The sequence below is a fragment of the Copidosoma floridanum genome, unplaced genomic scaffold (assembly GCF_036245765.1).
Source record: "Copidosoma floridanum isolate Cflo_tuat_1 unplaced genomic scaffold, Cflo_Japanese_pri ptg000019l, whole genome shotgun sequence".
Taxonomy (NCBI): domain Eukaryota; kingdom Metazoa; phylum Arthropoda; class Insecta; order Hymenoptera; family Encyrtidae; genus Copidosoma; species Copidosoma floridanum.
The window spans coordinates 16416954-16432047 of NW_028321896.1; the positions used below are offsets into that span (position 1 = coordinate 16416954).

Below are 15094 nucleotides of genomic sequence, written 5' to 3' on the forward strand. Positions count from 1 at the left end.
TTCTTTGAAAGAAACGATGATTCGCTCTATAAAAGTATACAATTACATAAAAAAAAAAAAAAAAAAAAACAACTCGTGTGATCTTGCAAAACAATAAATGCGTCGTACTCGTGCTAAAATCCATTGACAAACACTACGTGGTACTGCAACAACTGTGCACGGGGTAAAAAAAAAAAACTTTACTCAAACTTGCGTGAAACGTTGGGTATACAATTATCACTGAAACTTGGTGCTGGCAGAGGTAAGAAAAAAAAAAAAAAAAAACAATGCGTCTTCTCTCGAATTCTGCACGGTATATCCCAAAGACGAACCAAGTATTGTCGAACAAGAGCATTTCTCGATCCGAAACGCGCGCAATCGCTGGTTCGCCCAATATCCAATAGAACCCCCATTCGCACGGTAATGTCCTCAGACTGCGACGATCTTACTGGGGTCAATCTTGACCCTGATGAACATCGTGTCGTCCTTGACAAAGTGTCGCTTCTTGATCATCTCGTGGGACACGAAGCGAGGAAAGCCAAAGCCCAGGGAGTCGGGCTCGCGACTGGGCCTCTGGAAGTTCTTCCAGGTTGGATCCGGGATGAAACTCTCGACGATGTTGCAGGCCTTGTCGGCCACGAGGGCCTGGTCGAGCAGCGTGAAGGAGACGCTGTGGGAGAACGGCCAGCGTAGCAGGGCGTCGTACTCACCCGGCAGGATCTTTATGTAGACGGAGATGTGGGTGCCCTCGCCGGTCCCGTTGCCGTTCAGGAAGAGCGACGCCTGAGACAAAAGCCAATTTATGGGTTAATGATTGGGTCGCGCCTAAAAATCGGTATACATAATATATTTATGTGGTGTGGTTTTCTCACCTGTAGCTTGTACCCGTACTGACTAGTGTAGAAGGTGGGACTGACGAGCTCGATGCCCTCCTTGGACTTGGCCTCGGCCATTTTGGCGGCAAAGTCGCCGATCTTCCAGATGAGGGTGCCCGAGTAGTTGAGCGACATCTTGCCGATCGCCGCCTTCAGGCTGCTGATTTGGTGCTGCTGCTTCGAGACGACGTTGCACATCAGACTCAGGTGGGCCTTGGTCGACTCCTCTGTGTGCTTGTCGAGGGAAAATCTGTTGCCCTGCGCAGAGAATCGACGGTTAGTATAAATATTTGGGGAGAAAAAAAAAAAAAATCGGTTGCACGAAAATAGAGCAGGTCGCACACCTTGAACCGACAGCCGGCCTCTTTGAACGAGCAGGAGAGCAAGTGGGTGGTGCAGTGGTCTTTGAGGTGGACCTCGAGATCCTCCCTCGGTAGAACGGCCGTTTCGCAGCGGTGGGGGCAGGCAACCGGGAACCTGCCGCACTTGGCGTGATGGGCCGAGAGCGTGTCGAAGACGAACTCTTTGTTGCAGTAGCGACAGGCCATCAGGCGTTTCGCGCACTCGCCCGCCTTGTGTTGGCTCAGGTGGCGGCGTTGTACCTTCATGCCGCATTTGTTTTCGCAGTAGAGGGGCTCGTAGCCGCACGTGCCGATGTGCTTCTGAAAATCACGCATGTTTTTCATTATTTTATTCCCCCGATCTATGACAACAGAGACAATACAAGACGCGCGTGTCAATTAAAATTAAAGGCTCACCTCGAGCGTGTAACCGGTGAATTCTTTGGCGCAAAACTCGCATCTGGCCCGCCTCTGGGCGCACGTGTACTTGAGATGGTCCTCCATGAGTACCCGGGGTATCATGGCCCCGCACTTGTTGGTGCACGGTATCGCGTCGTGTTTGCACGTGTTCAAGTGAGCCTGCGTGAAAAATCAAAGCGTTTTGTCAATACCGTCGAGTCGTATATTGTTTATATACAAGTATATACAAGGATATTGGGGGAGGGGGTGAAATGCATCCATACCTTAAGTTTTCTCAGCTCGTCCGACCACTTGCAGCCGTCCTTGTGGTGGATGCAGTAGACTATCGAGCTCATGATGGCCTTCTCTGCCTCCAGATCTTGGAAGGCCTGAAACAATTAAAAAACAGAAAATCGGTTAAACAAAACTTTTTCGTTTTACAAACCATATGGAATTCACAATGTGCGTGGGCGTGCTAATCATCATATCATAGGAAGCTACATAGGGCATTTCAATAAGTACGAAAAAAAACAAAAAAAACAAAAGGGTCACTCGTTTGGGGAAAGGAAATCCAGTCCTTGCGATTTCTCATATCCGCTGTACCGATCCCTATATAATGAAAATGGCACGGGCTATGTGTACTTTGCTCAATTAGCGACGCTCGACATTCCCGTCTTTACTTTTCGGCTCTCGATATACCTATAAACTCACTTGGCAACAGAAGAAGGAGAAGAAAAAAAAAGCAGATCGCGTGGGCAGCCAAGAATCTTCGTAACTCGGGTATACATATGCTAATAACAAAGCAAAGCAGACCGAAGCAACGTTCGCACGGTCCGAAGACGATTTGGCGGAGGAAGGGGGGGGGGCGAAAAAATAAAAAAAAAAGGAGGCAAGCACAACATCGGCGCGTATGGAGAAATCACATGGCAGCGAGTACCTGTATATTATAAGTGCAGGTGTGTATGGTATGCGCTTAGAGAGATACACAGGAAATTTGGGCAGGAACGCGGGCGACGTTAATTGTTGGGCTCCCGGCGTTATTTCCTCCTCTCTCTCTCTCTCTCTCTGCTCGTCGAAAGGAGCGGCGGAATATAATATGCGCGACTGCCCGCGGGTACGGTGAACAGGTTTTTTTTTCTTCTACGCTCGAATGAGAGGCACTCCGATTTTACGGGCCGCAAAGACGTCTCTCTTTTTTTTTTTTTTTTTTTTTTTTTCTCCTTCTCCGTGATAAATACGCCGATTTTGCACGAGAGATCTCTCCCTTTATAAAACATAATTTAAAGCAAAATCAATTCAGCACAGGATGGCGATGATTATTCATTTCCTCGGGTATACATGTTTTCGCGTGACGGGAAAATGCCGTCCTTTCGCGGGTTTATTACAGTGGGCGCGTATAAATTTAACTCATCACCAGCAGTGGTGCACGCATCCGATTTTTCTTAAGTATATAAATACACACACACACGCGTTGGTTTCGGGGAATCCTAGAGACCCGCGGCGCGTTAATTAAACTTGATGCGCGGACGACATGGTCCAAGCGGTGCAGCATACATATATGTATATACACATACAAACGTCAGCTCGCCTTGTTTAGGGTACACGTATATTTTTAGGTAAAAATGGACAAGCACGTACGGTACACTTTGGCTCTTGGCTGGGGATCAAGAAGCTTTCAACCGCTAACGAACGAGCTTTTCGCGTGTTTCAGCTATATATGTTTTTTTTCCTTCCTTTGAAAATGTACGCGTGGCCAATGATTCGAGAGAGAGAGGCAGCACAGCCTGTGCGGGAGTCGTTTAGGAAGAAAGAAAAAAAGGGAAAAGCCTCCTGGACGGCCGAGCGAAAAAAAAAAAAAAGGAAAAGTCCGGGGACGTTTTTACAGCCCGGGAGGTCCCACTCGGAGGCTGCGACGGAAATATACACACACTCGCTCGCCGCCAATTTCAAAGCTCGACTATATAATACTATATAATATATGAGGGCGAGAGATAAATGGACACGTTGCGCGCTGAGGAGGCAGTTTCCCCCGCGATCGGCAGAGTTTATTTTCTCGTTGCGGTATAATGGATGTACAGTCAGCGTGAGAAATGTGAAACAAGCATCACCGGCATTCCCTTATCGCGCGTCCAATCGAAACCCAAAGTGTTTATCGCGCCTTTCCCCGCGTCAAATGCGAGCGCGCTTTTCTCCGAGATGAGTATCGATAGCCGTGACTCAACTTTCCGAAGCTTTCCCCCCCCCCCGATTTTCCGGGAAAATCAAAAAAAGCGGTTCGCATCAAACGAGAGAGTCGGTCCGAAAGTAAAAACCAGGGCGATGTATACTTATTTACGGACAAGAGAAATGTTTTTGCCCGCCGTGACCCCACGCGGAGAGTTTTCGGGTTGCGTGTTAACGCGCTATACATGTACATTTTAAGCTATACGTGGGAGACGCGTCAAAGAAGCCGGCCACTTTTGCGGAATCTCGGACCTTTTAAGCTTAGGTACAACCTATAATGTATACGTATATGTATATATAGGTACGGCTTTGGAAGATACAACTTGTGACTCTCGAGACACGAAAATGTCCCCTACGAAGGCCGCATCCTCCCGGCAGCGATGATAGGTATTTACGAGCCTCTCCTGTACATACCGATGGGATAATTTAGTCGTAGAGGATTTTTTTTTTTTTTTCCCTTCTTAATTTTCACTCCGATCGAGGATAGTTTACATAAATATTATGTCTCTTTTCTCGGTAAGTGAGTTTGGGTATGGTTTGGAATTTGTAAAAGTTGGCGCGTGACGTGGACTACATGAGTACCGATATACGAGCACTGCTGGATCGTAAAGTGCGCCGACGTCCACATCGAAGAAGAGTTTTAACGCACAATATCTTGATTGAGGGCCGTAAATTTTGTGGACCGGAAACCGATTTTTCCACAAGTAATTTACCTCGAGATGCCAGGAGACGGTGATTAAAAACATTCACGACAGGAAACAATCAAAGAGATTATATTAAACAAAGCCCAATACTCTCCCGTACATGACACGTCATGTATATGTGCATGGGATTTTGCAAATTACGTTGCTTAGAAAATGAGAGATAAGGAGAGGACAAAACTCTGCCTGTGTATAATAATAAACGTATACGACGCACGTGTGCATCTTCCCAGACCTGATGATATACACACCTGTAGGGTAAAAAAATAGAAAAAAAAAAATTTTACCCAAGAAGAAGAGCAGGCTCGGACTCGTCGGGACATGCGTCCAAGGTCGTGGAACTCGACAAACCCACATATACATAAGCGTATGGAGAAGAAGGAAAAAAAAAAAAAAGGAGAGTGGAGTAGAGGAAAGACTGGTATTACACGGGGTCCGGTTGTCCCGGGCGAGGTGCAGGTGGGTGGAGAGGGATAAGGAATATATATACGCCTCCCGCTGCGACTGGCCGCGCTCGCACCGACCTGTCCGCTTGTTTTCGTTGTCCTTTTGCAACGACCGCTGCTTCCGTATATATACGTATCTTTTTACGCAGCCGGACGGAGGGAAAAGGTTCGGGGGAGGCCCCCCCTCTTTATATTTTTGCGGGCGTTTTGAAGTTTCGGCAATACATATATATATATATTGTACGGGCACAGGAAGGGATCATGTATACAACGCTCGACTGACTTTCATTCATTCTTCCAAGGGAGAGAGGACGGGTGGGTAATTTGGTGGTTTTTTTTTTGTTTCTTCGTGCAGGAATGGCACTTTAATCGATACGCAGGATGTTGTTCCCGAGTGGGAACCGGTTTTCCTTTTCCATTTGAGATTTGCGAAATCGATGCAGCCGATTTTTTCCAATGATTACACGTCTCTCATTGTTTTACGAGATGAAGAGAAAGAAAAGCCCTCTAATTTAGGTGACCGGGATGAAATGAGCGGCAAAAGTTTGTGTTTGGCTAAAAAGTACCGCAACACTCGGGTTTTCGGAGGAAATACACTCGTTTTTTTTTTTTTTTTTTTTTTATTTAGACCCCCATTACCCGTGACTCTCTGTACGCAATAATGATCGATACCTCCCACGCTAGCCATACACGAGAGCTCAATCAAATCATTATTTTGTGTAGAAAGACACCCACGTATAGGTACGTGCGCGAATTACTCGCAATACCATACGTATATATAAATCCAAGAGGGAAAATAAACAATGACACCACTAGCTGCAGAGTGAGTCCCTTGTGTGTGCACGTATACGCGCGGGTAATGTATAATATATAATGTCGTACCTGTACCTCTAGGATGCTATTACACACGCGTGGGCACGTTCGGTTCAACTTTCTCGTATACACACAAGGCGACGAGAATAATACACCCATACCTATACACCTATACTGGGCGTAATCGAAGTCTCGCGTATGATGTTATAAATATACACACCTATATACCGATACACATGGCGTAGAAGTATGGGTATTGCGACAAAACGACACACGTGATTTTGCGTGTGTAAGTATATAATACGACGAATTATCTTTTGCAATCTCTCCAGTCTCCTCCTTGACATTACATGTACTCATTGTGTATATATGTTCGAGGAAGGAAGAAACGCAGGTCGTTTTCGTCGCCCAGCACTGCACTGTGTGTTGTTACGACAACTGACAAATGGTCCGGTTCGCACTGTGTATATATATGTACGTGTGTGTATGCGTACATCATACATAATAATATAATATACTCTTCCTTATTCGCAAACGTGTTCGAGATCCATCTCTGATTTCATAGAGTCGTTGTTTTCTCTCCTGCAGTAAGTATACCTTACTTCCTGCGCAGTTACATGATGTAATTTCGTACTTTGTACCTCCATTGCTCTTTCTGCCGATTGTACAAAATGATAAAACCAGGTGTGTAATCTGTGTGTCCCTGTTTTTGAGACTATTGGAAAAAATCGAGTTGCAATTGTTAATGATGATAATGCCAAGTAAGACTCGCACATTTCAATAAATATTATCACGTATACTGCAACCGATTATATTTGATCGGTATACATTTTTATGTGTAAAACACCTTTCTATTTCGTATATATGTACTGCACTCGGATTCTCAAATACTAGAACTACGAATAAATGAAAAAAATAAAATAAAAACCGGTTATTGAACAGTTGATCGTGAAAAGAAGGAGCCTCTTACCGATTCGCGGCTCTTCCGTTCTCAAAAACAGATGAACACATGCACATTAACGGACTGAATTTTTGGGCCCTCGCGGTTATCGCCCCACGCGTACTTAGGAATGAAAAAACGTGTTTGCGCGAGCAATTGATTTCGAAAACGCGTAACCATGTAAATGCACATCAGTCGACGGCGTAGAAAGTCAAAGCGCGCAGCTCGAAATAGACGTAAAACGCGGTAGGTATAAAGTGTATATAAATATTTTGTACTTGCGAGCGTGCAAGAAAGGGGGAAAAAAAAAGAAAAAAAAAAAAAAAAAAAAGGAAGCTGGCAGCACGACGGAGGGAACGAGCCGCGGGACAAAGACGCATACCTCGTGCTCACGAGGCGCGACGAGGCTCTCTCTCTCTGCTCGTAAAGTTTCCTCTCTTTCGCGTCTTATTTGAGCTTCTGATTCTTCGTCCGTCCTGTTCCTTTGCCCGCACTGCTGTCTTTCTATATACGCAAGTATAATTATATATATAAAATACGGTAAACGGAGGAAGAGAGAAAGGAAAGAAAACGGAGTCGGTCGTAAGGTATGTGTGTATACAATCACTCGAGTGAAACTGTTAATTCTTATCGCGGAGAAAATTAGGGGACCCACACGCCCGCGTATACATGTATACATATCAAATGATACGAAATCGATTTCGAAAGAGCCGGGCGTCCTTAGCAAGGACGTTGCAGCGAGCAGCTGTGTCTGTTTTTGTGCGTTGATGTGCCAGGTGTGGGTATAAATACCTCATTATGCAAATCCAGGTGGTTTTTTTTTTTTTTTTTTTTCATACGGGGAAACTTTTTCTTTCGGCGCGACACTTTCCCCTTGGCTACGCTCTTATAAGCTGTCTACATTTTATTGACGAATGTGTACCTGCGGCTGGAATTTTTATTTTTATTCAAACAATAGGATATCGGTGAATTACTATGAATTGACGTTCCATTCGCTACAATTCTTGAATTAAAAGAAGAAAAAACAACATTTTTTTACATAACTGAAAGAGATTGTAAATATTTTATTTATATCTAGTACGGCTAATACACTTGCTAATAGTTGTATGTATAAACGGTTGTAATACAGTTGAAATCGGACGCAAAACTATACGTATACAATTTACACACGTGCGGATGGAATTCGCGACGAGTGAAAAAAAAAGTCAAAACACGTGTCTCGTAATGGCGGGCTTTCGACGCCTCTCTTCCTCTCTCGATGGTTCTTCGTCTCGCAGTGGAGAAACGATTATCACTTTTGTAGCGCAACATTATCCGATAACCCAAGAAGATCCTTTTGTGTCGATCACACGCGAAAGTTTAGCTCAATTTGTTACCATGCACATACTTTGAGGGACTTTCTTATACAATAAGTATAAAAATTTTTCAAAACAGCTCACATAGTTGACTTATTGTTGGCCCCACTCAAAAATTATCTTTACTAGGATCAAGATCATTCGTTGGATTACTGATAAACATTTAGAATTAAAATTCACATCGACTGGGTGCAAATAAACAATATCCAATTTTTCCCTATTCTTGTTCACTAGCGTGAAAATAGCGATAAGTTTTCGGTACTTGAAATTCAGGGAGATACGGTGTATACAGCCAATTAAAAGTAAAATTTTCGCGTAATGTACAAACTCACACGTCCGATTACTCCCAACGGACGTATACCTCGCATGTAGTGTTGCTATACTCGAGAAAGGAAGGGGGTTAAAGTGGTCAAGCCTGCGGTTTTGGTTGGCGAATACGCACGTTATATACCCTCACACAGGACGAATAGCATGTGTGTCGCTGTCGTTTCCCGCGATGGTCACGCATATATATATATACACATAACGTAATATCATATACTTTTACGAGTTATGTGAACGCTTTTTCCGATCCCGTGTGCGGACCTTACGTGTATTTATAATACATGTAATACCGAACTCTCGCGCACACACATATTATATATATATACAGCCGGACGCCGGACGGAAATGCGCGAAACGTGGGAGAAACCGGGGAATCGGTGTATCATTATAGCGTCGGCTATTCGCCGGTCATACGATAATGATACGATACTTTTAAACGGACAATGGCACATGGTGCCAACGAATTTTCGGCACTGATTTATTTGTTTCTTTTTTTTTTTTAGTTTGTCAAGTATATACATGGAAAAACAAAAGTATACTCGAATAACTCATATATGTAAGAAAAAGAAAAAAAATTACGTAGGAACGCGCCGAGCTTCCGAGGCGTATAAATATGGAAGAGGAAGGGAGTAATACGAATCGAGTTGAGCGTCATTAGCATAAAAACCGTCGAGTCTACGATATCCATTCAATTTTCGTTTAACCGGGTGAGATGGGGATATATATATATACACTTGAGAGGGCGCAGCTCGCGTGACGGAAAAACTCGACCGACGGCTTTTGGCGCGTATTATATTATTATCATATCCGAGAGAAAAAGAATTAAAAAAAAAAAAGATGTACGGAAAAAAGGAGGGAAGTTGGCGCGAGGAAAGGAAAAGCCCTCTCTTCCTGGCCGTATATATACGCAGCTCTCTCTGGTCGTACTATTAGCCATTCGCGGTAAAAAAAAAAAAAAAAAACCGAGGGAGAGACGACGCGAGCACTTACGTCACGTATATACGTGCGTATAATTATATATTCCACCCTCGAGGCACACACTGGTCGTTCATAGTTTATACCATAGATACGTGTACATATATATAAATCGGATGAAGGAGGCTGCGGTGCACATTTGTAACGAGCGCGCAAAGTACCTGTAATTTGAATAATTGCTCTCGTGCCCACGTCTATTCTATACATACAGGGGGATAAGGGCGTATTTAATACCTATATATGCGCATTTCTTGGTGGCGAAGGGCGGGGGGGGGGGATGGAACATTTTGCGAGAAATTTGATTTGAGGATTGTTCGTCGGTCAACGCGTGAGATACGGTCCATATATGCCTTTTTTGCAGAAAGACTACTTATATGTACATCATCTTTAGACACGTAAGAAAGTGTTTTTTTCCACGTGGCCGTCTCAGCTGTACGTTTCAAGCACCAAGTGACCCCTCGATCCTAATGGTTGTTGCAACAACGTGTCCAAGGGATCGATTAACATAAATACATGTGGATGACAGTGTACATATACGGACAGTCACCAAAACCGCAAGATCGGCACGTATTATTTTTTGACTTGTACGGTAAAAGCTATACGTACCGTAAACGCCCGCTTTCGACCGAAACACCCACAGTCCGCGTTGTTCAACTCCAGCAAAGTGGGATGGGACGACATGGCTCCTTCCGACCACCGTTTCGTCTCCATGTCGTTTTTCAAGACTTTTATTCTGAACTTTCTTACTATATGCGCGTTCGCGAGGGAGAATCCTCGGTGTGATTGGGTACTTTGTTTGTCAATTTATGGGTACTTTACGTTCGTTCTTTCCTCTCTTAGTCGACGTTGCCACAGTCGTGTTTCGGGTGTATACCGAAGTGTACTAGATAACAATAGTTATATGTGTACACAGCAAACGGAGAATCATCATAAAACCGCCATCCCCCTCTTATTTGCTGTTTGAAAGTTGTTATCGCCTTATTGACTCATTTTTCCGATACTTAATTTATACTTTTCCTACCACATAAGTAATCTATGATTGTTCAAGCTGCAGCTAAATATGTATATATAGGTACGCGTGTCTGGCGCTCTCTCTCTCTCTCTATGTATTAATATAGGTTCGTTGTACAAATACTGATATAGATATCAGTGATTATATATACATGCGAGTTAGTCACAACAATTAGGATGAATATATACATATGATTGTATACGTGAAAGGTTTGCGCTTCGATTTTTCGTAATTGAGGTGACGGAGAATAGAGGCGATGGGACACTTATGAATAATCGAGTGGAATTGGTGATGGTATTAAAAAAAAAAAAAAAAACTTCCTCAATTCCCAATTAGACCCAAACGCGAAAATTCCACGGCCCAAAACTCTCACGTAGCTGCAATAATTAATTTAAGCACATAACGCGCATCCCACTTCATCGCGTGAAATTCAATCTTCTAATTATTAATATATAGGTGTACATATACTTCCGCATAGTTGGGCGTCCTTGCATATATATAATGTACACTCGCTTGTGCATACGATGCAGTGCACTCAGTACAGTACCATAGAGTATAGGTATACATGCATACGCGGGACGAGAGCACATTATATAGCGTGCGAGCAGAGTAAACTGCATCCATGCGTGTGCGACCCTCGCCTTGGCAAGATTAGGATTATATAACTGCACTTGCATAGCGTAGGTACTTATACTTACGCGCTTATGTATAATACTCACGCGGTGCGGGAGCGTAAGAGAGAGAGAGAGAGAGAGAGAGAGAGAGAGAGAGAGAGAGAGAGGAAGAACGAACTTTTCCCTCTCGTAACGTATACGAGTATAGTAGATCGCATATAAGATAACATCGTCCTCATATAGCTGTAAAGGGAATCGGAAGGATGAGGATGCGCGCGGTCGCACCGATATGTTTTTTCGTAAATATATATATACCCGTGCCGTATTTAAGAGTATAAGCGGTTGACTTCCGCATTTTTCGAGGGCTTGTCTTGTTTCATCCGCATGGCCGAGTATAAAATAAGTATATGTACGTATTATTGCAAGTGGAGGAAGGTATGTGCGTGTATACATGTTGGGTTGACTCAACTCACTATATTCCTTATATGTGGAATATTATCTTGGAAACTCGCGCTTGAGCTTTTAGATATCGCATAATGCAATCGTAATGAGAATACGTGCACAGTTTCTGTTTTTTTTTTTTTTTCAACCAATAATTATATACAAACACAGATCGCGTCACATTGAGTTTGGACCGAAATTGATAGTAAAGGATATATTAAGTAGCAAATAATCTCTGATTCTATAATTCGCCCGAAAAATTTACACCAAAAGCATCCACTGTGCCGTAATATACACGCCCACCTTAGCTCGTTGATACCGGTACGTCCCGATATGGGAAATAATAAAAGTACAAGGAATGTAAGAGCGAGTTCCGGCAATCTGTGTACTATGATATGGTGGGCGGAGTCAGCAGCCGTCGGTTTCTCGAAGGACAGGAAAAAATTAAACAAAAATTCGAGACTTTTTTTTCCTTCCATCTTCTACATCGTCGTTTATGGCTACAACGCGTGCGTGAATTGCCCGGATCGAGACGCAAAAAATACTTTTTTTTGAACAATACAAGCAACAACAATAATGGCAATGATGATGTATATATTCCGGGGGAAAAAAAATTGCGCATAAATTATTCACGAGTTTCGAGCGTAGGACGATTACAATTTTCGAGGTAAGAGCATATACGTCAAGATCAAAATATTCTGTTTGATTCTGAAAAAAAAAAAAAAAAATGAGGAAGGAGGGGGTCATCGATAAAAAGCGAGCCTGATGTGTTTTTTTTTTTTGTCTTTTTCCAAGAAACAACGGTCCATAACACAAACGGAGTACTGTATGGTAAAAGTAGGTACATCTCGATCTTCCACGGAACGACGAATAGTGTAAACTCGAGCTTTGCCGGCATTCCACCGCTTGTGTATACATACACACACGCAGCTAATCCGCGTGTACCGTAATTACAATAATAGTATGTGCATAAACGTAAAGCAGCCCTCGACTGTGCCGCCCCACGCAAGCAACGAGACCGACTCCCACAGGCGCACTTTACGAGCCGCCTTTCTCGCGCGGCTCGGCAGATTTATCGCCCACGTATGTGACCGCGTGTGCGCGGCTCGATCCGTAAGATATTTATAGTTCGATCCGAGCAGGTGCAATGGTTCGATTTTCCATCCAAGTGTGCAATGATTTTATCGTTGCTTTGTGAAAATTGCCACGAAACACCAGTTTGGGCGTCTCGCATTTTTTTTTGCGGGTCGCAGGCGTTGAGCAATGTATAACAGCGGAGTTACGAAGCTAATTGCCCGTGACTACACTTTTAACCGCGTCCTTTTGTCAGTTTTCAGGAAGTGTACGTATAATTTTTTGCCCCTTTTTTTCGTGCAAAATATATGGAAAACGCAGAATTGTGCCATTACTTATACACTTCAGTGGGGGGAGAAAAAAAGCAAAAACAAATTATACTTCAAATAACGTGGACGTTTAATTTGCTCTAAAAACAACTCGTAGCGTTGATGATTCACATGACAGCTGCAGTTTTTGTGTACCTATAATACTCTTGAATAAACTCGCATCACCTTGCGATCAAACCTATACATCGCGACACAGATAGAACATTTACGTCGCCAAGTGTGCCGAGCCTCGTCGCGACCTGTTTTTATATATCATATACTCTATTGTATAGGTACAAGAAAAAAAAAAAAAAGAAAAAAAAAAAAAGAAAAAAAAAAGCGTGACGACGCGGCGATTTCTTTTTCATCAGGGCCGCGCGCGCGTCGTCGTATTCCAAAGTTAATAGCAATAGTAGAGTTGGCATACGCACACAGAGACACAAGCGAGTGTAAAATAAAAAGCCGCGCGCTTTGCTCCATATTCAAGGCCCGGCGATCGGCCTTGGCTGACTTTTTTCCTTTTTTTTGCTTCTTCTTTGATTTCTCGCTCACAGCTGTAATGACAATAGCTTTTGTGTTCCCCTTCCCCGTGTCCATCCATACCGATCAACGTCATAAGCGGATCGATTATCCATATATATATACTCGTCCCGTACATGGTCGCGGTCAGCTAAACCCTGCATCCATGTACATATAATGTACAACGTATAGGTGTATCCCACGATACAATTTTCTAAAACCAGAGGCCGGAAGGGGAAAAAAAAACGACAACTACTTGCCGATCTTTACGAAACCACACGGCAAAAATCGTCCTTTCCCGTAGACCCCTCACACACGTGCACACCCTCCACGGGCGCGTCAACTGAAGTATATCCATGAACTAGAAGATAAAAATACCAAAGCACATCCGATCTCCGATGTATAAGTACACGGCATAATATAATATGTACCCTTAACTATATGCGGGGGGGGGGGGGAGGGAAGAAAATATCGGTCGCAGATAAAGGACATGTATATGTATGTATAGCGTGGAAACATAATCAGCGATGGCAGTGCTTGTAAGTGTACCGTTGAGTACTCGTGGGGCGCAATTTAACTGTCGCGTGTCCCGAGCGAAAGAGAGCGCCTTGGGTGTATACAGGTATATATATATATATATATATATATATATCCTCGAGAAAGAGCGCGTGCCCATATACACAAAAGAGCAACATCAGCAGCTATATCAGAGATTACCCGAGCATACCGCATATTATATACCCCCGTGTAGAAATAAGAGTTAGAGCGAGAGCCTGTACTATGTACGGAGAAAAAGGTGGGGAGATGGCCTGCACCCAGGGTAATGGCTATGGTGTATATAAGAGAGAAAGGAGCGTGCGGGGAGGCCGCGCTCGGTTCCCACGCTTCCGCGCCTCGCCTTGCCGTATATACATTGCCTATACATATCTCTCTTGCAGTTCAGACGCAGGCTCGCGAATGCCTCGCGGTGCTCTTTCGCGGATCGAGCGTATACCTAAGCACCTTTAAGCGAGAGAGAGAGAGAGAGAAGGCCCCGTGGCTAATGTGGCTATATGTACGCGATCTTCTCTCTCTCTCTCCCTCTGTCTTTCGTCAGTCGAGAGAAAAAGATCTTAATTGCATCGGCACAGTCTACCACATTGTAAGTATATACTCGAGGGAGTATACAGTCTCTATGGTGCTCCGCGGATGCTGTTGCTGGATGTTCTCGCGTGCGCTCTAATGCCCCGGTATACATATATGTGCTTGGTGGTGGTTCGACTGCTTTTTAGTACAGGCCGATTTCTCTCGAACCGAGCGCACACGCGTTGCATCGGTAACCCTCTTTCGGTCGTAATTTCACTCGCCATTCAAGAAACACTATTTTTCCGCACATGTACCTACATTCCTGCTTTTGTTCCTCTGGCGCCTTTTCCTCGGAATCGGAATATTTTTCTTTCGACAGAGAGAGAGAGAGGGATATCGATATGTGTAGGGAGGTCTCGCGCTCGTTAATCACGCTGATCGTTGTGTGTACGCGCGCTCGTATAGATATAGCGATTACCGCGTGTTGTATAATATATATACACTGCGCCCCGGCGTTTAAGTAATGGGCCGTGTACGTACCGTATATCTGCGTGGGTTCGTAAAAAACCACCACCGGGTCGTTATTGAAGGATCCATCGTGATCGTCGCGTGCCCTGCCCTTTTGACCCGATGGACTGGAATCCCTCCGGTCGTATATCACCCGAGATACCAATCCGCGAACCTGTTGCC

The 15094-nt window shown here is 44.0% G+C and overlaps 1 protein-coding gene across 3 annotated transcripts in view; it reads right to left on the bottom strand.

Annotated features, from left to right (window-relative positions):
* Positions 1–53: 53 nt before the first annotated feature.
* Traf4 (TNF receptor associated factor 4) overlaps positions 54–15094 on the bottom strand; it is a 49764-nt gene continuing 34723 nt past the window's right edge. For 2 of the 3 annotated variants that reach the window (XM_014348993.2, XM_014348992.2), the window contains exons 2-6: positions 1879–1983; positions 1613–1774; positions 1199–1516; positions 852–1112; positions 54–762 (exon numbers count right to left, since the gene is read on the bottom strand). In XM_014348993.2, the coding sequence (XP_014204479.2) occupies positions 409–762; positions 852–1112; positions 1199–1516; positions 1613–1774; positions 1879–1983 (1200 nt within the window). In that variant the 3' untranslated portion in view covers positions 54–408. Of the gene's footprint in view, positions 763–851; positions 1113–1198; positions 1517–1612; positions 1775–1878; positions 1984–9977; positions 10221–15094 lie in introns of those variants that run through there. The other variant, XM_089592811.1, reaches the window with a different exon arrangement.